The sequence below is a fragment of the Pteropus alecto genome, unplaced genomic scaffold, assembly GCF_000325575.1.
Source record: "Pteropus alecto unplaced genomic scaffold, ASM32557v1 scaffold161, whole genome shotgun sequence".
NCBI classification, from domain to species: Eukaryota; Metazoa; Chordata; class Mammalia; order Chiroptera; family Pteropodidae; genus Pteropus; species Pteropus alecto.
Genome location: NW_006432943.1, coordinates 3,136,282 through 3,161,190, shown reverse-complemented (window position 1 = coordinate 3,161,190; position 24,909 = coordinate 3,136,282). Strand labels below are relative to the sequence as shown.

The window sequence follows — 24,909 nt, the reverse complement described above, 5'->3', positions numbered from 1 at the left end:
TCATCTTTTGGTTCGTGTTACCCATGAATCCTAGGGCAATATCTTGTATGTTGCTTTTTATCACTGGAGGACTATGTTTCCACAATTCAGATGTCCATGCCTGCTAGGGGATGTAACTCAAGAATACAATTCATGGTTCAGAGTTAGTTTAAATATTTTTTGCTGTCTGACATCCAAGAATTCAAAGCAAAGCTCAAAGCAGAACTTTTAGATACATACATACATACGACTTTTTAAAGTAAAAGTTCTATCTGTTTAAGAGATTAAAATATTTTTCTTTAAAAGCTTATAACCCCCTAATAAAGTAATAGATCAGGCAACAATCATCTCTAGTAGCTATTGAGGTCAAAAAAAGAAGGACAATCGGACATTACATGTCTCTTGATGGAAGCATATAACATTGCCAGTTAGTGAAGAATTCTTGCAAAACAAAACAAAACAAAATCTGAATAAGGTCATTCCTCTAGTTCTAACTACCAGTTTACAAGAAATATAGGGGGCAGCGGAACATGTTAATAATACTACATGTGAATAATAAATTTAGCAAAATCCAGAATGTGAGAAATATTAAAACAAATTACCTGGTTTCTTTAATAAACTCCAAAGGACAAAAAAAAAGAGAGAGGGAGAACTTAAAGATTAATACACTTTTTTATATCAACCAAATGCAATATGTAGACCTTGTGGACTTGAAAACACTATTAAAAACATTTGAGACAATAAGGAAAATGTGAAACAATGACTAAATAATTGATGATATTGTAGAATTATTGTTAATATTTTAAGTTCTGATAATGACATTTTGTTATGTTTTTACAAAGAAGATACATAATGAAATATTTGTGAATGAAGTGATACATCTGAGATTTGCTTGAACGTAATCCAGTAAGTGGGAGGTGAGGAGTGGGTAAGATTATAGATTAAACAAGATTGGGGATTCATACGCTTTCTCTCTACTTTGAAATTGTCCATAATAATAAGTTTTAAAATAACTAACTCAACATATACTCCAACTTTTCCTTCTTGAGTTGAGGGAAAGTTAGACCTAACAGGTCAAACAGCTTTTGTTTCTCTGCTTAAATTCAAATTTTCACTTGAGACAAGAGTGGATTCAATGAAATGTTTTCAAAGAAGACATAACTTTGGCATGGTTCAGTGACTGGAAGGGTAGAAAGCATACAGACTGTGGAGCCAGTAGTAATATAGGACAACTGTGTGACCTCCAACAAGTCACGTGTCTTCATCTCAATTTGAACTTCCTCATCTGAAAAATGGATCTAAGTTATTTGCCTTGCCACCTTCCAGGATTGTTACGCAAATCGAATAAGAAAACAGACACGTAAAATGGATTTGAGGCAGATTCTCTTGGATCCTCCAGGTGTCAAGCGTACCATTTATTCTTGCAAGTTTTTCTAGCTGACTGTGAACCTTGAGGAAGAAGTATATTTAGCCCATATACAAATGGTTCTTAAGCTAAAGATTTATGTGTGGGCACTGAGGAGATTTAAATAACACAACAAATAGCTGGCACTAATTTACAAAGGATGACAGGATAAGCGGGCTAATTTCTACACAGTGTACTCAAGGTGAATTTTGTAGAAACTACTTATTTACCTTCCTTGTTAAAGGTCCAATTAAGAAAGGGCCAGCAACAGATTTTGGATATTTCTCTAATGAAATTATATTTGGTTTAACTTTATAAATGGTTCATAATATATTCAAGAAAGAGATTCCACTTTGTACAAAGGCATTTTTAAGAGAATTTTCTAAAAGTTATGAACAGTGTGCTCCATGAGCTTGGACCACTATAGATTAAAACCATTTTGTTGGGAAATCTATCTACAAAGCACAAAAGCCTAGTTTATATTTTGATATGTGCTTTCTGCAAACTTTCTTAGCTTTTCTATAATATTCCTAATTTCCTTAGGAATTATCTTTAGAAAACAGATATCCTCAAATGACATTTTAGACTATAAAAATCAAGGTTTTTAAGTTTCTCGCAGCTCTATCTATCATCTATCTATCTATCTATCTATCTATCTATCTATCTATCTATCTATCTAATCTTTCAGGTGGCTATTTAGACAGAAAGGCTGTCTAAATATTTCTTAATTTAGCACCAGACTCAGTAAAAGGTATGGTGAAAATGAGATATTATTCATAAGTATTTTGAAGATTATTAACAAAATAGCCAATTTTTAGGGTGAGATTTTTGTACAAATACATGGTACTAGCATATATTAAAGTAAGGTAAATTATGATTTCATGACATAAAAAAGTATTAAAGCTCTGGATACTATAGGCAATTTTAACTTTGATTTACACTGTAAAACATTTTTTTGATCCAAGTTTGATATCTTGTAAAACTGGAGTCATAAAATTTCAAATGACACCTTGACCCAAACGGTCCACACTAAAAAACTTTATTCTTGGGTCTCAATTTCTTCTCTTGAGACACAAAAATGTTAGAATGGATGATCTGTAAGATTTTCTCCAATTCATCTTTCCATGACTTGGTTACTTATTGAGAAAATTGAATTTATTGAGAGGCTTGACTGTTCGTAGGGAGTTAATACAAGGGGCCCTCAACCTATTCTAATCTACTCACAGCAGTAGGAAAATAATGGTCACTTACAGGTAAGGGTTCAAAGTTTTCATCCACTAAATGGTAGTTTCCAGCTCCGAAGAACACTTGCCTCATCACCACTTCTATGCCCATTCTGGCTGAAAGGCCCAATTTATCCAGCCACCTAAGAGAGTGAAACCAAGCGTTCTTCAGGTTTAGAAAACAAAATAAATCAATCTAATTATATATTATTCTGATTTATTCATCTATGTGGGGGGAATTAACAAGAAACCAGAAAAGTGGTATTAATTGTAAACAAGTCATTCAAATGAAATGGAAACTATTCTTGCCTTCACATATCCCCACACTTCTGCAAGATAACAAACCCTAGATTGTTAACATGCCATGGAAATCCCCTTCAGGGTAAGACAATATCTGCAATTAGACAGTTATTCCTTGGCTTTTGGGGTATTCCTCCCCCACCCCATCTCCATGTGAGATCTAAAGACTACAAAGTTGCTGGTAGTCAGCAGTAGTAAAACATGAAATAAGTAGAATCATACCTAAACATTTATGGACACCTCTTGTCCCCCATCTTTAGTTAATGGTAAAATAAACATCTCCATTCTTTTCTCCTCATGCCTCTCTCTGTATGCTTTATTCTGGGCTTATAAGAATGAGGGTAGAAGAGGAAAGAGAATAAGTCTCTATGCGAGGATATGGAACTAGAGATTAAGTGTGTTAATGGAGTCGTAATGGAAACCTTTAAATTCATTGGTAGCCCCTCATATTTCAGGCTCTAAACTTCTTGGGAATTCATAAATACTGGGCTTCTTGGCAATTTATAAATACTGGGTAGGTACATGTACTATATGTGTCCTTCTCAGAGACAAGGTTCTAGATGCATTCCTTTACAATGTACTTTCTCTCTCTCTCTCTTTTTTTCTCTCTTTCTGTCTCCCTCTCTCTCTTTTTTTTCCCAATGTACTTCTTTAGAAGAGGAATTCTTGGCATGTTTCTGGGCCATAATTAAGGAATAAAACTTCTAAAGCAATTCATTCATACAATGATTAATTTGGGACACATGTTAAAGGTATCCGTCAAGTTTTAGGAAGTCATTTTCTTGCAAAATCTAGAACGAATTTTGAGGCTCAGAAACCATCTTTAATAAGAGTTTTGGCCGCTGAACTAGCTCAACCAAATAGAATAAGAGCATGCTGCATCTGGTCCCTGAGGTGAATGCTGCTTCACTCACATAAAGCCTGCTGCAAAGGTGTTGGACAGCAAGGGCGCTCCACCCCCATATGCAGAGCTTGTTTCTCCTAACCACACCTTCTTGTGGGGTCTGGTCTCCTCAACAACCTATGGAAGAGGAAAGTCTCCATGGTAACTGCAAACAAAGTGACTGATTACGGTGTTGAAGATTAATGACATTCAAAACTTTGTATTCCCAGATCCATCTGTCCGATATAGTTACAAAATATATTCACAGTCATTTAGTTCTTGGGCACTTTACTTTTATTGGAATACTAGGTGTGAAAGGAATGTAAATAATCTCATTCTTATGGCATCTGAAAGTTAATTCTGCCAAAAGGTTATTAGAAATATTTTTAATTTCTAATCAACATACATGGATAAGACCTAATACTAAGGGGGGCAGCGGTGAATAAGACCTACTGCCTGTTCTCTAAAATTAGAAAAATGCATAAATGTGTTTTATATTTTTTGTTCTAAATTATATATATATATAATTTATACATATATATTATATACACATAATATATATAAATTATATATATAAATTACATATGCATATATATGTGTGTGTGTGTATATATATATATATATATATAATTTGGCTAAACTACAGAATAAAGACTCTGGTTTTACATTAAAAAAAGAAAAAAAAAGACTATTACCTGGAAAATTTTTTGCACAGATAAAATAAAAGTGTCCAACACATCAGGGTTTAGAAAATCTTCTTTGGTAGCAATTCGTCCATTTAAGTAGTAGCTTAATTATTCAAAATATATTCAGGGAAAAAAAAAAAACAACCTTTACTTTTTGCTTTTAAGTTAATTGGCCAAACTTGCTCTCCTTCCTACCTCTTTCCACCCCTTGTTTAAAAAAAGGCAGAAGTTCTACTAAGGAGAGACCAAGATGGAAGGGGATCAGTTACTCTGTCTTGAGAAGACACAGTCACCAGTACAGGTACTTGTGGCTTACCTGTCCTTTGGCAAGCATATTGGCTTTAGCTACTTATACGCTCCATGAGTTAAATGATAGTGTGCGTTGATCTTGTAGAAACCACCACATTATTTAAAGTAAGTTAAAATTTTTGTTTTATTCATATTAAAATTATAGTACCGTGCTGCTTGAGACACAGTTTGTTTCTTACTTCAACTATAAAGTCAATTAGCAATTAAATGGGAATAATATTTTGAAAACTAGGTAGTAAGTAAAGCCAGTATAAAGAGCAGGAGACATACTTACTGATGCCATGTAACTGAATCAATCGCTTCTCCCCCAGCCTTGAGGAAACTAGAACAAAAAAATCTATTAGGTTATCACTTAATTCTCATATACATAATTTATATGCACAACATACACACAAGAGTTTTATTTCTTAGAAATGAGCTGGTTACTACTTTAGGATCATGCAAACACAAACTTCCTAATGCAGATACAAATTTTATCTTTGGTGCCATTTGCCCCCAAATCCTTGGTATTCTGAGCCAGTCAATGTTAACTTTTTTGGTAAACCATCTAGTCAGGCAGCAAATCGTTTAATAACAGGCAGACGAATGAGAGTTCTTCACCAGAGAGAAATAGTACTTTTAAGAAAAGTGGTTCTGCTTCCTCGAGCTCTTACCTCCTCAGCATCTTAACAGTCTTTACTCGAGGCTGGCTAACATCAGGACCATAGAGTTTTGCATTTTTGAAAGCAGATTTTCCTAGAAGTTTATGCAACTCAATAAAATCTTCTCCTAATTGCAATCCATCAATGAAAATACCAGCCTTCTTCTGGAAACTGTTAGGTTCTGAAAGAGCAATTCTCAAAGTAATCACCTACTTAGAAATTTCTTATTTAAAAGCAGCATATAAAAGCAACAGAGCATTTTTCAAATTACAAAAACTTAGAATACAAAGTCAAGGAAAGGAAACTGTCTAGTTATAAAGAAGATATTCCAGAAAAACAAAAATTTGAATTATATAACTGAAGTATGAGGTGATATTAAAAACAATTTGTGATTAATAATGGAGGTATTAAGCCATGGATATTTGGGAAATAGTCTGTATCCATTATTTAATAACCTAATTTGCTTTTTTTTAAAAAAAGATTGTGGTTAGGGGAAGACATTTAAAAACCGATTTCTACAATTAAAAGTCTCAGTGAGAATGTTTACTCATAAATTATATGTGCAGGTGAGTGTGTAGTAGCAAAGCTGAAGAGATGGGAGGCGGGCAAAGAAAATGTCCAATCTACTTCCCAAATACACCTCCACCACAGAAACCAGACCTTCTCTTTACAAATTCAGCCCAGGGAAGGGAAAAAAATAATGATATCACTATTTTATCTTACTCTGAGAGCAGGAGTTAGGGGTGGGTAGGGTAGAAAAGTAGGGAGGGAGGGAGGAATGAATAGAGATAGGTAGGGGTGTGTAAGGATGACCTATTATTTATATAATTGCTGTTGTAAAGTTGTTTAGCATTTAGTTAAGAAATGGTTGTCTTGACCTTTCTATTCTCTTTTCTGTGCTTTGACTTGCCCGTTACCCCTGGCAAACTGGTCCCCAAATCTGTTACTAGACTTAACCATAACACATACCACTACAGACATGTATTATATCTTTGCTTATTTTCTCGTTGGTCTGGCTCCCTACCTCTAGAATGGGAGCCTCAAGAGAGCAGAGACATTGCTCCAGAGCCAGGCTGCCTGCGTTCAAACCATAACTTCTCTAAGAGTACCCTAACTAGAGGTTGCCCAGCATCACACAACTATAGAGCTAACCTTTTCGTGCTTCTTTTGTCATCTCTGAAATGAAGGTCATAATTGTATCCACCTTAGGGTGGTTATAAAGAGAAAATAAGTTAATACTTATTAAGTGTGCAGAACAGTGCCTAGAATATAGTATGTGCTTGTTATATAACCGCATCTCATTTCCCATTTTATCTTCATTTCCATTGGCTGATATGTGAGGAAAGCATTATAAATACATTTGAATGAATGTGACAAACCATTAGCACTTTAGTTAGAGTTTATAAATTCCTTGCAAAAAAGAGTTGAAGAAGACAATCAGGAGCTTGATCCAGGTAGGATTCTAATCTGGGAATTTGAAGCTTGAGCATATCATGAGGGTTGTGATGAAGTTGCTGAGATTAACTGACGAGTTGAGAAACAAAGAAAGGATTAGGAAGGTAAAAGCAAACTGCCTGCTTTACAGTTTTGCTGAGTCCAGCCTGCCAAGCATAATAGGCCTAAGTGACCCTGAAAATCCTAAGGGAACCTGGGACCTGTGGAAATTGCAGGTTCCATTTAGTCCTCAGCTCGAACATAACATAAACTTGGATTAGCAATAGGTTCTGGGATATACAAAGGAGTTTTCTGCCATAAGCAATTTCAAAAGTTGCGCTGTTGTGCACTGTATGGATGAGCTCGGCCAGAAGTGTATTTACTAATATTAAAAAGAATGGATATTTGAGAAATAGTCTGTATCCATTAGTCTGTAGCAACAAATAATGCCAAAGGGCAATCTCCTTATTAAGTTTCTAGGGATACTTACCATTGCCTAGTTCCCAAGAAATGTTGTAACTCTTGGAAGAGCAGTAGTCCAGGAGCAACTGAGCATTAGAACTGTTCCACTGCAAATCTGCTGTTCGTAGTAAGGCATTTAGACCAAAGATCAAGTTCAATCCAGAACAATTTGCAAAAGTATACAGTATATCCACCGAGCTTCCTAAAAGACAAAAGTTGCAATGTAATGGTTAGAGCAGCACTACAGGGGTGAAGCCTCCAGATTTGCCCTTCATAATGATTTACTATTTCTGTTGTTAAACTGAAGGAATCTTTGTCCTAATGAGTGACTAAAATTATGAATAAAAGACAACAAAAGTGGACTGGCGAGTTAAAAAAAAAAGTCAGCGTAATTTCATTTGCTTCAACTGTTGAATCAAATCCTATGGAAGGTACTAGGAGCTTTGCTCTGGCCCTAGGGTTTTTTTCAAGTGACCTCAGGTGAACTGGGGGAATGACAGCATAGCTGGCCCTCGACATGTGCAAGCCAGACCATCATAGTGAACATAAGCCCCACTCTTCATAGTCTAAATATCTACTAGCAAATTTAGTCACAAAATATTTTGGTAAAAAAAAAAAAAAAAAGAAATTGGTAAATTTAAGTATGTTTAAAATAATTTTTTTGAAAAACTCATGTATATGATTAACTTTAAATACATAGAATTTTACACTAAAAACTGGCCCAGGGCTAAGGGTGGTTTCCAAACTTTGTGCCAAGGCACCCTAGAGAGCCACATGGAATTTGCTGACAGACATGGTTGTCAGATTTAGCAAAGAAAAATAGAAGACATCTAGTTAAATTTGAACTTCAGATAAATAATGAATAATTTTAGTGTATGTATAATGCAATATTCGATAAATACTTACGGTAAAAAAATTATTGTTTCTCTGACAGTCAGATTGAACCAGGCAACTCTACTCATGGGGGCACTGCAGAATCTTTTAAAATTGTAAAAGAAACACATCAACATCTGTTGGACATGATGAGAATTATTACTATTTGGGTGTTTGGACCTAATAACCTAACAACAACTTAATAATTGAAACATTTAGGTATTTCTTTTGGGTGAGGTATGCTGTGAAAAAGAAGCAATGAGTCACTCAAGTGCCGTAAAAGTTCGGGAACTTTTGAATTCAGCTTTTACCTAGTCTGTTATCACTTTTTTGAGATTGGCAACAATGTGATTGATTTTTAGTGTCATCTTTAAATCAGTTATATGCTAATTAAGTTCTTAAGATTTTTCATGTACATTTAGTGATTTGCTATATAGAAGTCCACTCTTGAACTCTCCTAGTTTTTTTTAAAAAAATCTCTGTCAAATTTATACCCTGACTTCTTAAAAGTGACTTTGTTTTTGTTTTCTAAGTCTTCAGCCTGAATTATTTGGATCACCATAGCAGTGAAACCCTAGATTTAATACTGCTGATCAACGCTGAAGGGCAGAAATGACCCCAAGTAAGGCGTTTTACATATTTTTGATGTTTGCTGTTTCACCATTTCCATAAAATTGCTGCCTGTCATCAAAGCCTCACAGACCCTGGGCTTGCAAAGCTCTCTGAGCCCTGCAGCTCAGCATCCCACTGGATCCTAGGACAGCACCGGCCTTTGGAATTAATTGAGTCCTCCCCAAACCGCCGCCCTCATTTTTCTCTGAGCAAACTGACATCCCCCAAAATGAAGTTCTTTGCTCAATATCCCGTAGCTTTTTGGTGGCAGTGCCATTACTAGAGCCTGTTATAAAAGCCCTGGGACTGCCTTACTTACAGCTATATTTTAGCCTTATGTATTGGAGAAAGTGTCTTGGATCAGGAATCATAAGTCCTGAGCTCCAGCCCCAACTCTCCCACTTACAAATTGAAGGGACAACCCCTTTACCCTGCTACAGATCTACAATCCTGAAACTAGAACCTACCTCATAAAACCAAGGTAGAAACAACACATGTGTGAAAACCCTTCGTAAATCATAAAACACTCTTACAGATATAAAGCACTGTTGTTGCCTATCCCCTTTACAAAGATTATGGCATTTTCAGAAAACATGAAATGTTTGCATTTCCGAGTATTTATTCAACTTATACTTTATTCTTCTTCTATTTTTTCATTTTTCCAAATGCACTGGAATATATGTAGCTTGAAATTCTATTATATGCCCCCTGTAACATAACAGTAACGTCTCCTACAGTAAGGAATGTAATCACTGAGTTTAAACCTACTCTTTAAAAAAACAAAAACAACAAAAAAACCATCTGGCCTATTTCCTCCTCAAAATAAGATTAGTAAGAAAACTCATAGCAATTATTCAATTCCCAATCATTATCCAATCTTTTCTCTTACTGTATGAGAGGATGGAAAGATCCCTGGGACAAAGATAATCTAAATGGCACATTAAAAATTGGCACTGACTATTTCTCTGGTCTTATTCCATGTACATTCACATGAGTGTGTCCAGCATCCAGTGTGAGAGTGGGTGGTGAAGGTGGAGGAGTAGGGTAATGAGGAAGAGAGGTAGAGAAAGAGAACAAAGAATTACCCATTAAATATGATTATTTTAATAAGAGAGTCCTTCCTGCGGTCACACCCAGACTTCTATCTGCAACATTGCTTCCTTTTCCTGTCCAAACAGGTTTAAAGTGTGAGTTTATATTTTCATGACAAATGTTTTTGTCATCTTCTACTTAAGTGAAACACACCACGCAATGGGCTCTATAATTAGAAAACTATCTGTTTCTTCTAGGACACCCATTTTAAAGGTGTAGGTCACTAAGCAATTAATGAGTTCTTGCTGCAATAGACTATTACTATCTCTTCCATCATATGATGCCACCCTAAGATACTCAGGCATTACCAGCCTCAGCCATGAAAGCAGAACAATGTGTGGAAACACCTATTGGCTTCTGAGATACTTATCATTGTAATGAGTATGGCTTCTGAGATACTTATCATTATAATGAGTTGGTACCCAGAATAAACACAGTAGTTTCCTATCTATATGTTTCCAAGACATGTAGATTAAAATAGAGAATTTCAAACCAGAGGTCGAATGTTTCCAAATATAAATAAACTATCTGTATCTGTTGTACATTTTAGCAGTGCCAGCACGGTGGCTGGAGTTATACTGACATAATTACGACATAGTTAGTAAAGGCAATTTCCCTTGGTATAGAAACTATGAATGTCCAAGTCCCAGAGGCAGGAAAAGATGTTGGAAACCTGCCATCTTGGATTCAGAAAGATCATGTGAGGTAGCAAAACTTTTTTAAAGAAAAATTGATGATAAACTGGTGTAATGTTTAACATGATAAAAAAAAAAAAAAGCAAGAATCTATAGATTACCTAATACTCTGAGGTCTTCTCCCAGTAGGCCTATATCATAATGATTTATTACAAGTGAGACTTTGTTGCTGTGGGTCTCTTGTACTTTTATTACTCCTTTAAGGGATCTGAGATGGCCCTGCTTTATGCCAAATGCCACTCAACCAAAGATCATATTATTCATGTATCAGTGTATTCACCCATCCCCAGCTTTAAAACACACAAAAAATAATTTAGAGAACTACATTATCTATTAGCACATAACCTATTTTCTCATTTCTTATATGTCACATTTTTTCTGTCCTTTATAAATAAAAAATATAAAAATAAAAAATCTATTTGACACACTGAAATCCAGATGTTATACAGTAAAATCTTATAAAGATAAAAAATTTACTTTCAATAATGTACTTTTAGAAATGTTGACTAACCCAAATTAACTTCAAGATAATCTATTTTTAAAAAGTCAGAAGAAGACAGACAGTATCTGAGCAGGTTATTTTCTTAACTGAGATCTGGGGCAACATCATCCCCTAGATAGATATAAAACATTAACTTTCAGATAAAAATACATTTCATAGTTAAATAAGGCTCACTTGTTTCAGTTGCTTTAAAGCCCTTTGTAACAATGTCATATCATTTTGAAGACTGGAAAACTGTTTCAGTGGATGGAAATAAATTTCTAGTTAGTTGAGCTAGTCCCGTGTTTTGCAAAGCCACGGAGGAAAGAAAAAGAGAGAGCTGCTTGATGGCCAAGACTGTCTGGTCTGAGCCAGGATTCCCCTGCTTAATGATACTCCAATTTATAATCCCTTCTGGGAGGGAGAGAGATTGGACAAGGTGTAAATGCTTTTTGCATTTTATTCTTCACACTTTTATATTTTACTTTTACACAAGGAATGTATTCATCTTCCTTGATTTCCTAGTTCTTCAGAAAAGTTTAGGTCATTATTAGCTTGCGAATGAATGATTTTTATATTTCATTCTGTGGCTAGTAGGTAAAGTCAGGTGAAGAAAAGAAAAGAAATTGGGGGGTTCAAATTTTCCCATTAACTCTTGATAATATTTGAGTATTATGCAGCTTTGTACAATTGCTATAGGGCTTATCAGATTCAAGCCCAAGTTCAAGTTATCCAAATATTTTAGGAGCTGGGACACCTGCAGGGTGCCGTTCATTCCTTACTTGAGTAGGTGCTATTCTTGAACTTTTTCTGATACTGTTCTCTGAGTAGCAATTGCTCCTGGAATGGCCATTCCAACTGTAACCTCTTCTCCACATCAGAAGGGATGAATCCAGATTTGCAAATATCTGCAAATGGAAGATAATTTAGAGAATCTATTTTCACATTGATGAGGTTGAAATCCTATACATTTATTTAGTTGGCTATTTATGTGACTAAAATAGGATAATTAAGTTTCTGTTTGTTAGGTATGAAACCAGAGAAAATATATTCTGTTACGTATGCCAATTTTCTGGCTACCTGGTCACCACAAAAACAAAACAAAAAAACAAAACAAAAAATACCCAAAGGGCAGGTTTCCTAAGAAACATTGGACACAGGTACAGTGGATATAATTTCAAGTTATTTAACAATTCAGAAGGCTCCTCAAAAACTTGGAATTACCAGAGAATCCCACTGAAGAAAACATAATTCAGTTCTCTTAAGGTTCACCTTCAAAACACATAGAAATTTGTTTTATGCGGACTGTATCTGATATGTGGTGATTTCCTCTTGGCATAATGGTAGGCAGGAAATGTTGACTTTTTTTCCTTCAAATTCGGTAACATCAAAGTTTCTGAGATCACAACATGTGCACTTGGAAAATCCACCACTATCCTGTCAGACAGACTGTGTTTCTTTATCACAAGACAGCAGGGATGCTGGGCGTTTGCTGCCAGGGCTGGCTAACATGCCAACCACTTCCTTTCTGAGAAACCGCACATTCTGGTTTTCTGGCAGCCAGTGCCTTATCCATCCCCATGCTCACAAAGAATGTTTCAGAGGCACTTGGATAATCCCAGGGACCACCCCCACCCCAAACAGGATGAAAAAAGTTAATGAGCAAAGGACAGTTTCCGGACAGTTTCTGGTCTACACTTACGAGACATATGACTGGTGGGAAAGGGCCAAATCGAACCATAAACTATTCCAACGTATTATTTCAAGAGAATCCTCCTGTTTTTTGTTCTAATTACTATTCTATCAATTTTGGCCCAATTACTGATTAATTGTTCTAAATACTTCCTAACTGAAAAAAATAAACAGAAGGAAAATGTGTAACATATGAAAAAATGAAATGTTCATTAATATATGCATTATACATATATTAGTATAATTCATAATGTATATGATATTTAAAAAAATTTTTAAGATAATGATTTAACTTCCCTTTGATGTCTGTATGGCACTTAATGAAAGATGGGGCAAATCCTCGCGGCTCCCTAGGGGCAGGTTTCCCAGGTGAAGCTCACAGACTTCCAATATCAGACTTACCGGAGGAGCTTGCTAAACTGGGAACTAAGGTTGGAACTCAGGTATTCAAATATTCGAACTCACTCCAGGAGATTATGTATAGTCAATAAAGTTTGAGAATCATTGCTCAATAAATCAAGTCTTAAAATCCTCTCTTAGGAGCAGAGTATATCTCACGTCCTCTTGGTATGCCTTTCATCCACATTCTAGTTCCACAATAAATGGGTTTCAACCCATTACATCTTCAACTGGAAATTACTCTCTTCAGTTTGAGACATTTCTACCCACATGCTCCCTCTAGGCAGCTCTGTCCGTCAGCTACTTTGTTGTTCTATTTACGCAGTTAACTCTCAGTCCTGCGCAGCACACCTTGTCATGGGAGGGCTCACATTTCATGAAAGCATCAGGAGGAGGAAACCTGCTCCTCTTTCTGTGTAGGCGCCTCCACAGGTCAGTTGGGAGCCCTTCATTTCTTATTGAATGCTCATGACTGACTCAAATTAAGAAAATATGTGGTTAATCTTTAAATTTTTTCACCTTGCTTGGATTGAGATTGCCAGTAACTTCTCTCTTCAAAGCTTGGTTCCTTCTTGGGATCAAAAATTAGAAAGTCTGTCTTGGTGCCACCAAATCTCAGGTATGCAGGAGACAAACCTCTGGCCAAAGTACGAAGCTTTGCAGAACTGTTATGAAGATAAGCAAGAAATTAAAATGATGTTTTCCAAGATCATCCAGTCAAACAGGTTTACTTCCTTCTCTTTCGGTGGACCTATTTCTTCATGTCTAGCTATACAGGCCTTGGAGAGAGAAGTCATGTTGCTATATTAGGGGAATCGTCTCAATCCGAATGTTTCTAATTGCGAGGTTGCTCTTCTAGGCACCTGGAGGCAACCTGGAGCTCTTCGGCAAGAGGTTGTATTTTAACTTGACAAGTAGAATAGTGTTCAGTGCTTTCAAAAAACTCATAATGTCTTATGATTGATGGAGGAAAAGAGGTGAGAGAGTGAAGATGACAGGAAAGATGACTCTGTGTTTCTTTGAAAAATAGATTGTCTTCAAAAATTTATGTTCCCAGAGAAGTTCACAAATGACTTATGATTCTCCCTTCTCTCCCTAACTACCTCCCCCGAAGAAAACAATCTTTTTTAATTTAAGTCAAATAGCTTAGAATTATATAAGATTCCAATTCCTATCATTGACACCTCCAATTTAAGCAATTCAAATGCATATCTCATCAAGCCAAAAATGCTCCTGATAGGTGCCTGTCAGGTGCTCAGCATGGTACCGGATGCTACAGAATGGAATTAGAAGGATTTATAATCCCTTCCCTCAGAAGGATGAAGATGTCATGAATATTTAAGTGAACAAAACTAAGAAAGCAGAAGACCCAGGTAACAGGGACCCCTGCCAAACGTTTCTGAAGTCTCACGCATGGGATCCTGGCCACGCTGCTCTCTGGAATGCTCTTAAAACACATAAAATCAATGCTGTGTAGTTCTCGGATTGGCCCGATTTTAGTTTACATCTGGGTTTATTTCAAATCAAAAAATCTTTCCAGGAAAAATATCTAATTGCCAATATCCTAGTAATTAAAGACCTGACCTAAAATTTAAAATTTTAAGATGTGCTCCTGCTTAACTATATATAGTGCTATGAAAAATTTTCAAAAGATTTACTTGTGCTTAGAAAAGAGAAATTGAAAGATGGAGATTAACGAAAGAATAAATATCCTGCATTAAAAAACCTCAGCAAGTCCTCCTCACCATTTATATTCGTTACTTGAGAGCTTAGAATTGTACTATCTAGGCACTTTTTCCTTCACGAGCCTGTTTCTCCACAAATTTTTTTTTTTAAATTATATGTTATGAAACTATTTATTTATTTAAAGTTAAATATGCCAATATTATATGTTAAAACATTTTCTTTGACCTAAAAGTTTATTTTCTTGGAGTCTATGGATCTTAAAAGAAGTTAAAGTATTTTCATTAGCCCTTGAACATATGTGGATCTGGCACGAGGAAGTGTAACACAAAGTGAGACTTCAGAAATGTAATCGGCCTGGAATTCGCCCTGACTGAAATACCTGACAGCACCAGAACTCTAGAAGGATGGCATCTGCCATGGGGTTCTCAAAACCACTTAAAAATAAATGGAGATGCTAACTTGGACTAAGCAAGGATTCAGAAAAAAACCAGTTCCATTCTGCTATAAACCCAAAGAAATAAACTGTAGGGAGGGGGAATAGAGCATTATTGTTTAATGGGTACAGTTTCAGTTCGGAAGGTGAAAGTTCTAACATGATGGTAGTGATGATTGCACCATAATGTGAATGTATTTAATGCCAGTGGACTGACTACATGCTTAAAAATGGTTAAAATGACAAATTTTGTTTAGTATATTTTACCACAATAAGATGAACAAACTGTAGACATAGTGTCATTTCAACAATGAAAACAATACCTATAGAAGGAGATAACAGTGATTACTGTGTGGTAAGATGGATGATAGACTCTTTTCTATTGCTTTTTTTGTATTTTACAAGTTTTTTATAATAAGCACATGATATTTTAATTTATACAGGGTGGTTTAGTGAGTGTGTTTCTGTGTATGTATGTATGTGTGTGTGTGTGTTTAAGAATAGACGAAGAAACAAAAATTTACTTAAAGGAGACATAGCCGTCCATTAAGTTTTCAATAAATATTTACCACAGGCCCACTTTGTGGAGGCATCATGCTCATGGCTGGGGATACGACAGCAAATGAGACAGACACAGCTGCTGTCCTCATGTAATTTATAGTTTCATGATATAGATGAACAAGTAAACAGGCAATTCCCAAACGGTGCTATGAGAACAAAGGGGACATTAACCGAAACTTTGGGCTGGGGGCAAGGGGTGGTTAGAGGTTTCCCAGGGGAAGGGCCTTCACTGTTGGACATCTGCAAGGAATAAATCTCATCCAGATCAAAGATAATGAGGTGGGATCGAAGGAACTATTCCAGGCGTAGGGAAAAGCCTGTGCAAAACTAGAGGCCTAAGAGCATATGGCACCACTGAAGGGCTGACAGGTGTGTGCAGAGCCTAGAGAGTGGAGCGTGGAGTTGCTGGGAGAGGATAAGCAGATAAGCAGGACCATATCGAGGAAGGCCCGTAAGTCACCATGTCTAAGAGTACAATGGGGAGCCGTGGAAGGATTCAAAGCAGTTGAGTGAGCTCACCAGACTTTTCTTTTAGAAAAGCATCTCAGGCTGCAGTGTAAATAAATGAATAGCAGGACCAAGACTGGGGTCATGTTAACGTGGACAGAAAGTAATGGGCCGAGGTGAGGTGAGGTAATGGAGAGAGGCGGATAAATTCAAGATACATGTGGAGGTAGAAACATGGATTTGGTATTTAATTGGATGTGGGAGAAGAGTCAAGAATTACCTATGGGAAACATCTTGGAAGAAGGTAATATTATTTGCCGAGATGAAGAATATGTGACAGCTTAGAGATAGGGATGAAGGGGTGGGGGAGAGGACTCAGTTTTGTAGAATTCTAGATGCCAATGCAACACTTGCCCTTTCATCAGGCTGAAACATGTTTCCATCAGGCCTTTGGCCACGTGTGTCTGGAGCTCAGAAGATACACAGGTAAGGTATTAGGATGGAGAGTCCTCCGTCTGAGTCGGTGACTAGTAACCCCAGCTCACAGATGAGGAGACATGGCCCTAAAACTGATACAAGGCACTTCCTCAGAGTCACTCCAGGATGATCTTGTTCTACTGCCTTTGGCCAGATGCTGATTCTGGTCCTTGGCATTTTGGTTGTGTTTGATGGTAGAGGAAGCTCATTTATATCAGTGTGAATGGTATTTGTAAACTGGTGAGAGGCTGGTGCTCTCTGGGAAGTGGAAGTAAAACTAGCACCAAGCAGAAGGAGCTGTGGCATCATAGATGTGCATTTGTGCACGGCTGGGGGCAGATGCCTGAGGACAGGTATTGAATGTACCACCTTGGGTCACTCTCCATCACATTGTCCTACCTTTATTTCCTTTGCAGCATTCACCGCTCTGAAATTAGCTCTTTATTTGTTTCTCTGGTTTACTATCTATGCCAGACCCTCCCCTGAAGTAAAAGCAGAGACCTTACCTTTCTGGCTCATCAGAATCTCTGTAGCATCTAGAGAAGCATCTAGATTAGTGCCTGGCACACAGCTTGTGCTTAATAAATACTGTTTAAGTGAATGAACAGTCAAGTCCAGCCTGCTGAAAGGGCAAGTGGGGCCAGACAATTTTGTTTTCTAAACAAAATTGAAACCCAATGAATGCTATGGCTCCTGCCAAGTAAAGGAAATCACATGCTTCAAAGTATTAGTATTTAAGGACCTTTCTGTTTGTCTTCTTTGCAATGGAATATTTTCTTATTTTGAGAATACAATATTTATGTTCTCTGACAAAAATCAGATTTAAAACATCTGTAAAACATGTCAAAAAAATTGATCAAAGGTACAGTATTTCTATCATACACAGGAACAAGAAAGGGAAAAAAAAAAATCTACCACCACCACAGTGCCATGGAAATAACAAAAGGATATTCCATTTCCGGAACAGATTGTTAGGGGAAAGAAAAGTCTGCAGGTATTTTTATCTTACCTTATGTAAAAATAAGTTGCTTATGTCTGACACAAAAGCAAAGGTGTGCTGGAGCCGGCTTTGTACTGGTTCCTACTACCTCGTGAGAGCCAGTGGTTAAACTTTGAGAACCCCTGTTAAACTGCTGGAAGTTAGAGATCAGCCATGGTGGGATTATTTATACCACAAAAATAAGGGAAAAAACCGACATCAGTCTCCCTCCTCCTAGAGATCTAGTTGTTAAACATTTCCTAGCACACTCCTGCAGAAAGAGTAATTCAAGCCATGGAAGTGGGTGAGACCACTCAGATTACATGAAGTGCAACAAGGTCTAGGTCTAAAGTCTGAGGAACATCAATGTTTAAGACAAGGTAAAGAAAGAGATGGGGAAGAACTGTTAGAGAGGTGGGGGACACCCCTGGAAATGGAAATGACACCTACCCAAAGGGATGAGAAAATGTTTCAATTGTCAGCATTGCTAAATGCTTCCAGAAGACTGTATTAATTTGCTAAAGCTGCAGTAACAAAGTACCACAACTAGGTGGTTTAAACAAGGGAAATTTGTTGTTTTATAGTTCTAGAGGCTAGAAATTGATAATCAAGGTGTTGGCAAGGCCATGCTCCCTCTGAAGGCACTGAGGAAGGATCTCTCATAGCTTCTGGTCATTCCTTGTAGCAGCATAACTCTAATCTTCACATGGCATTCCTTCTGTGTACATGTCTGTCTCCAGATTCCCCTTTTTAAGACATCAGTCACATTGGATTAGGGCTCAGCCCATTCTGATATGACCAGTTCTTAACTAATTGTGTCTGCAATGAAACTATTTTCAAGTAAGTTCACATAGTAAGATACTAGGGGTTAGGAATTCAACACATAAATTTTTGGGAGGACATCCAAAAATTCAACCCATAACAGAAAGAATAAGATAAGGATTGAAAAGTGTTCGTTAGATTTTGTAATAAAAGAAGGTCATTGATGATGTTGAAGAGATTGGCTTGATGACACAATGATGGGGTCATCATGAGAGTGGAACAAGGAAGGAATGGGCCGTAAGGAAAGCTCCAAAGGGGGAAGAGAGAAAGAGGCATATGTGCAGGGAGGTGTTTGGGATGGGAAAGGCTTGAAGATGTTTCTATACTAAGAGATAAAAAGAACGAGGTTAAAGATACAGGTAAGAGAAGAAATGACTAATAGAACAAAGTCTTTTGGGAAGTAGGAGGGGACAGGATTCAGAGCAGAGCGGAAGAACTGGCCTAAGAAGAGAGAAAGGAAGAAAGGTGGACATAGCCGTGATATGTCTGCAGTTTTGATGTCAGGAAGAAAAGGAAGTTCCTGTCTAGTGACTTCATTTTCTTTGGGAAACAGAAATGTGTTCACAGGCTATGAGTGATGAGGTAGAGATGGGATCAGAGTTTTAAAGGAAGTAGAGAATGAGGGAGGCAGGGAGGTGAAGAGTTAAGGGGTAGCACTAAGAGCCAAGTAAGTCTGGAGGCCAAGAATTTATAGTGTGACATCAATCTGCATGGCTGGGAGATTCCCTTCCACCCCCACAGGCTCAATAGCCCAGCTAAATAGGGCGGACACTGAGGCTCGAAGGAGAGGCAAATACATAAATATGGTTTATTAACATGTATTACAATTCATGATCAAATAATATCTTTCATTTTTAGAATTTATGGCCACCCTAAAGATTCCAAAGAGGGAAAATATAGTCAGAGTAAGTTAGGTTGGGGATTTTAACAGGAAAAATGGGGCAGGGATGTGGGGATATTATCACAAAAGTGGTTCATATGATAAATCAGCAAGTCCGAAATAAGAAGCCCTGATACCGAAGAAGTAGAGAGAAGAGGAAGCTGTTCAGTGGAGGTACTTAAAAAATAGTCGTGGTGGGATCCACAGAATGAAAGAGCTAAGAGAGTACGAAGTATAGTCCAAGAATGAGAGATTTTAACTTAAGATTTCAGATGCTGAAAGACTCTTAGGGATAAAAAGAGTCATTTCACGGCTGTGACATTAAATGGCTGCAGTGAAGTGAAGCAGTGTGTGCTAGTAAGCTAGTTCCTTGAAAAAAAGTGACATATTTTTTAATGTTTGCCAATGTCCATGGTGTAAATATTCCCACCAGGGCTGATTTCAAGCTACCAGTGTTGATATCACTGAATAGGGAGTTGGAAAGAGATGCACACATTTCACAGCTGGTGCAAGCTGGTTCCAGTACAGCACTGAGTAAAGGTTGTTTTAAAAAGTAGGCCAAACGGCCATAGCACCCTGAACAAGTCTGATCTCATCTGATCTCGTGAAGCTAAGCAGGGTTGGGCCTGGTTAGTACTTGGATGGGAGACCACCTAGGAATACCAGGTGCTGAAAAGCAAGCACCACATTTTTGCTCTGTAGTACTGTCATCTCTGCCACTGACTTAGTACTCTACACTGAAATGGGGACTGCACCACCCAGTACAGTAACCACTAGCCACATATGACTGTTGAGCACTTGAAATGTAGCTAGTCTGAATTGAGATGTGCTGTGAGTAGAAAATATATACCAAATCTTGAAGACTTGGTTCGAAAAAGAATGTAACACATCTCATTAATATCTTTATATTGATTACATGTTGAAATATTATTTTAGATAGTTTATGTTAAATAAAATATATTATTAAAATTAATTTCACCTGTTTCTTTTTACCTTTTTTAAACATGGCACTAGAAAATTTTTAATTACATACGTAGCTTGCATATGAGGCTCACGTTCTGTTTCTATCGAGCAGTGCTGGTCTCAACCCTCCCATCCTTGAGGTCTAGGGCATCTTTAGAGCTTTGCATAGTCAGGCTTAGGTAGTTCTTGATTGTGTTGTTGATTATACCTCTGGGAAGAGGGCAAACCGAATGATGCTTCTTTACAATTCTAGATTGTTCTATCATTGTCATTTAAATTCTGTGTACTCTATGTTTTCTAAATGCAAATGTGAAAAAAAAAACACACATCTGTTTGTCATCATGGGAAATAGAACCATGCCGTCTGATAAATTTGATTAGGCCTCTTGGGAGGGACTTTAGAAGTACCCCAATCCTCTGCTCTCAGGTCAGTGCTTCTTTTCATTATATCAATCTTCCCAATTTGTTTCTGGACAATCTTTTTCTACAGTATCCTACCCTGTTGCCTTTAAAAATATATAAACTGCTTTACTTTTTTGCGTGTAATCTCGGTTCTGCAATTAGCTTCTGTTTTCAAATTCTGCTCCTTCCTGTAATGGCTGGCTGACCATGAGCAAGTTATTGTATCTCCCTAAGGCCCAATCTCTACATTTTTATAATGGGGATAATAATAGTACTGACCTCAGAGTTTTGTATCAAGGACTAAATTAATACCTCAGAGGTGCTTAGAACAGGGCCTGGCATATGACAAAGGCTCAATTAGCATCAGCTAGGTTTATTATCCTCTCCTTCTTATTACTTCGGCTTTCATTTGCTTAGCTCTTGCAGTCTTCACCAGAGCATCTTCATTTTTGAGGAACTGTAATAAACCAAGGCTCATCTCACCCTCTGCTCTTGTGAACAGATATTAAGCTTAGTGTTGTCTTCTGAGATGAAAGCTAAATGTTTTGTCAGCTGAGATGGCCAAGATACTCTGGGCACTGTGCTAACCATCCTGGGGAGTCGGATCCTCAGACCCTAATTCAAAAGCTAGGTCATAGATGAGAAGGAGAGGGAGCTCTTGCCTCTTTGAGCTGCAGTCTTTTAGATCTCAGCTAGGAAGAGAGTGGGTGTGCTTGCAGATGCCTCTTGGGACATCCTTGAAGACAGCTTTTGCTAAAGAAGGAACCTGGAGTAGCCAGGAGCCAGCCCTGGAGAGAAGCCCACATGAATAGTAATACACTGTTTGGTAAACCAAAAAGCAGTTTAATTGATTGCATGCTATGCTTTTTTGGTTTTCATTATCAGCCATCCTTTAACAAAAAGCTAGGGGCCAGAGAGGAAGAAACAGTGCTTTGGGAAATGAAGAGACTAGGTTTAAGAAGAGGCAAAGGTATCGCACTCACTAAATGGCAGACTGGAAGTTCTGTGTGTATTTGGGCGGGTGGGGGGGTGGTGCGGGGTGGGGGTGGAGTTAGGTGCTAGTCAATTGTTTAGTTTGACTACAGGGTGATCAGGCCTGGCCCCCAAAAGTACGTTTTTTTCTTTTGGACCAGTTTCTCCAGGAAGGAATCCGTAAATGCCCTTCCTTGGGGGAGAGGTGGGCATATGCTGGCTTCAGCAGCAAAATAGGACTTGAGTTCTCACAATTCATTAAGTGGTCATTTACTTAATCTCTCAGTTTTCAGTCAAGTACCCTCACATCTTTTCTTCTCCTGTCACCCTCTCCCCTCAAGCTGGGGCTGGGGCCTCAGATATGGAGCCTTACACTTCAGTGTTTCTCCAGAGTAATCTTTCTGTCTCCCAACCGGCTGCTTCCTGTATCAGCTTTTTATCTCTAAAGGGGAGGACAAAAAATGAGACTTCTCTCCACCAGGAAATTCTCCCTCTCCTGCCGCAGGGGGAAAGATGGAGGTTAACTATGATCAAAAGAAACACACAGAGAACTGGTGAATGGTTAGCAAATATTTGACATTTTTCAGAAAGAAGCAATTAGCTTAAATTACGAACACTTTGTGTCAAACACTGTGCTAAATATTTATGTATTATCTCATCAAATCCTCATAACAATAGGAGAAAGTTTTTACAGAAGTTTCATTCTAGAGGCGAGGAAATTGAGGCTGGAGTTGCCAGGTAACGAAGCCACTCAGCTTTGGCAGAGTTGGGAATCAAGCCAGTGTAATCTGACTGCCAATTTCTTAACCAGTAGGCTACCTGCTTTTAGTTGCAGAATAAATGACTCAAATTAGTAATGGCACAGGAAGGACAGGATGTAGGCATTTGGCAATGGTGGGATTCCCAGCTGCCTGGGTTGGTTGCGGTGTAGCCATCTCTGGAGGCTCTTATGACCTAGATGAGTGGCTTAGATGGCCTGGGACCTCTGTAGTCTCCCCAGCTTGGGATCAGCCTGCACTCATGGGGTAGGGGCCAGTGTACCGGGTTTGGTCTTTCCCAGTTGAGACAGATATTACAGCCGATAAAGCAGTGCCACAATTTTCAGCCTCATCTTGGAGAGGTATTTTTTTAATAAGGCTCTGTAAGTCACTGCAATAGCCTTCCAGGTCTCATTTATTTGATATTTAGATTTTTTTAAAAAGTGTAGTATGGGAAATCTGTAATTTGTGCTCATTTTAGCTGTGAACCTAAAACTGCTCTTTAAAAGTTATTTAAAATACATATATTATATATAATTAAAAAATTTTTAAATATATATGTAGAGTAAGTAAGCTTATTCTTTAAGGTCTTTTCCATTTGACCGTGTGTGTGTGTGTGTGTGTGTGTGTGTAAAACCTTCCTAACAGTTTAAGAGACAGAAACCTGGTCCACAGTCTCACTTGTCCTACACCGTGCAGCAAATTCAAGCGCTCACAGCCCTCCAGGTGCACTTGCCCGGGTCCCTCTTCCGGGCGTTGCTGGGGCAGTGGGGAAGTTTCTCCGATTTCTGTTTCTCTTTAATACTTGGCTCTTAGTTGGCACTCGGTGAGCACTTGCTGAATGAATGAAGTCGGGAGGCAAGCGCAGTATAGAGGGAGGGAGGGAGAGAGAGAAAGAGAGAGACGGGGAGGAGGAGGAGATATGTATCATAGCATACTTAATAATTTTTGTTAATTGCACACAAATTTTCGAGAGAGAGAGAGAGAGAATGAATGAGAGAGAATGGCAAAAGAGACAAAAGAGAAGAAGAGAGGAGAGGAGGCGAGTGGCCGTGGATGTCAGGACAGGAAAGGGCACAGGGGCACCGGGACCCGCAGGCAGGCGCTTACCCCAGAAAGGTTAGGAACCGCGGGTCCGTGGCCAGGTTGGCGTCGATGGTGAAAGACAGGAACTCAGGGCTCACCAGGTGCACCGGCCGCTCGGTGGAGAAGTCCAGCTCCACGGCGTCCTCTGTTTGCGCGGGTCCCGCCTGGGCGCGAGAGTAGAAGACAACGAGCGGCCCCAGGAGCAGCAGCAGCGGCGGCGGCAGCGGCAGCCCCGGCTTCAAGCGCAGCGACATCTCGGGCTCACCTTGCTGGCCAACCCGCGAGCAGCCGCGCAGCAAGAGTCAAGCTCGCGCACTTCCTCTCGCCAAACCACAGCGCCCTTTTCTTCTTTCCTCCACCCGCCCGCTCCGCCTTCCCCCTCCCACTGCGCCCTGCACCCCTCCCACTGCTCCTCTTCTCCGCCTCCCCCGCTCATTCCCACTTCCTTGCACGCTTTCCCCTCGGTGGCGGTCACGTCCACTTATGAAATCACTCACACGCATTTGAAAGGTGCAGACATGGCTAGGATCCAAGCGCCCAGGAAGCCTGGGAAGAGAGCGCCCTGTGAAGAGCGCGGGGCATCCCAGGGCAGCTTCCCGAAGCACAGCGTCCTATGCGCTCTAGTGGCAACAGCAGTGTTTTCCCCTTCCAGGTCCCATTCGGGTGGCGCTAGGTCTTCTGACCCTTTAGTTGAGGATTTAGTTGAGAATTCATCTCTTGTCTCGTCATCTGACTTGCTTGTCACTTGAGCCTGCCAAAATCTGATTAACCCTTGTGTCCTCTGGCCAGCGAGCTGTTTCCCAAGCATCTTACTTTTGCCTGAAAGATCTGACCTGGGCATTGGCAAACCTGTAGCTGGAAGGAACACCTCCAAAGATTCCTTATCAACTTCTCATGAAAACCGCAGTTAGCAGAGCCTTAAAGCATCCGGTGCTCCAATATCTAAAACTCAGGACATGAAGGCTCCAAACAAGTGTGGGGTAGTGGCTGTTCCTTGAATTTGGAGCCTTTACCAAATTTCTCCTCTGTACATTCATCTTTAGCTGTTGGTCAAATTTTTCTTTGGTTTCCCTTTGATACTTACATTGATATATAACAAACACCATGCACTTAAGGCTTGCTATATGGCTGATACCCTAAAAGGTGCTTTATCTGTATTCTCTTACTCTTCACAACTCTGCCAGGTGTGTATTATCCTTATTTTACAAGAGAAACCAAGCTCTGAGACATTAACATGTCCAAGTGTCAGAACTGGGATGTGAAGGTAGTTACACAACC

The 24,909-nt window shown here is 38.7% G+C and overlaps 1 protein-coding gene and 1 pseudogene across 1 annotated transcript in view; one reads left to right on the top strand and one right to left on the bottom strand.

The window, feature by feature from the left end:
* The window catches only part of HPSE (heparanase), a 30,699-nt gene extending 6,718 nt beyond the window's left edge, over positions 1-23,981 (bottom strand). Inside the window, exons 1-9 of the mRNA XM_006907587.2 lie at positions 23,656-23,981; positions 13,686-13,831; positions 11,858-11,983; positions 7,351-7,524; positions 5,439-5,607; positions 5,060-5,107; positions 4,486-4,579; positions 3,822-3,928; positions 2,636-2,750 (exon numbers count right to left, since the gene is read on the bottom strand). Of these exons, the coding sequence (XP_006907649.1) occupies positions 2,636-2,750; positions 3,822-3,928; positions 4,486-4,579; positions 5,060-5,107; positions 5,439-5,607; positions 7,351-7,524; positions 11,858-11,983; positions 13,686-13,831; positions 23,656-23,885 (1,209 nt within the window). The 5' untranslated portion in view covers positions 23,886-23,981. The remainder of the gene's footprint in view (positions 1-2,635; positions 2,751-3,821; positions 3,929-4,485; positions 4,580-5,059; positions 5,108-5,438; positions 5,608-7,350; positions 7,525-11,857; positions 11,984-13,685; positions 13,832-23,655) is intronic.
* LOC112476336 lies at positions 20,010-20,129 on the top strand (annotated as a pseudogene).
* Positions 23,982-24,909: the final 928 nt, after the last annotated feature.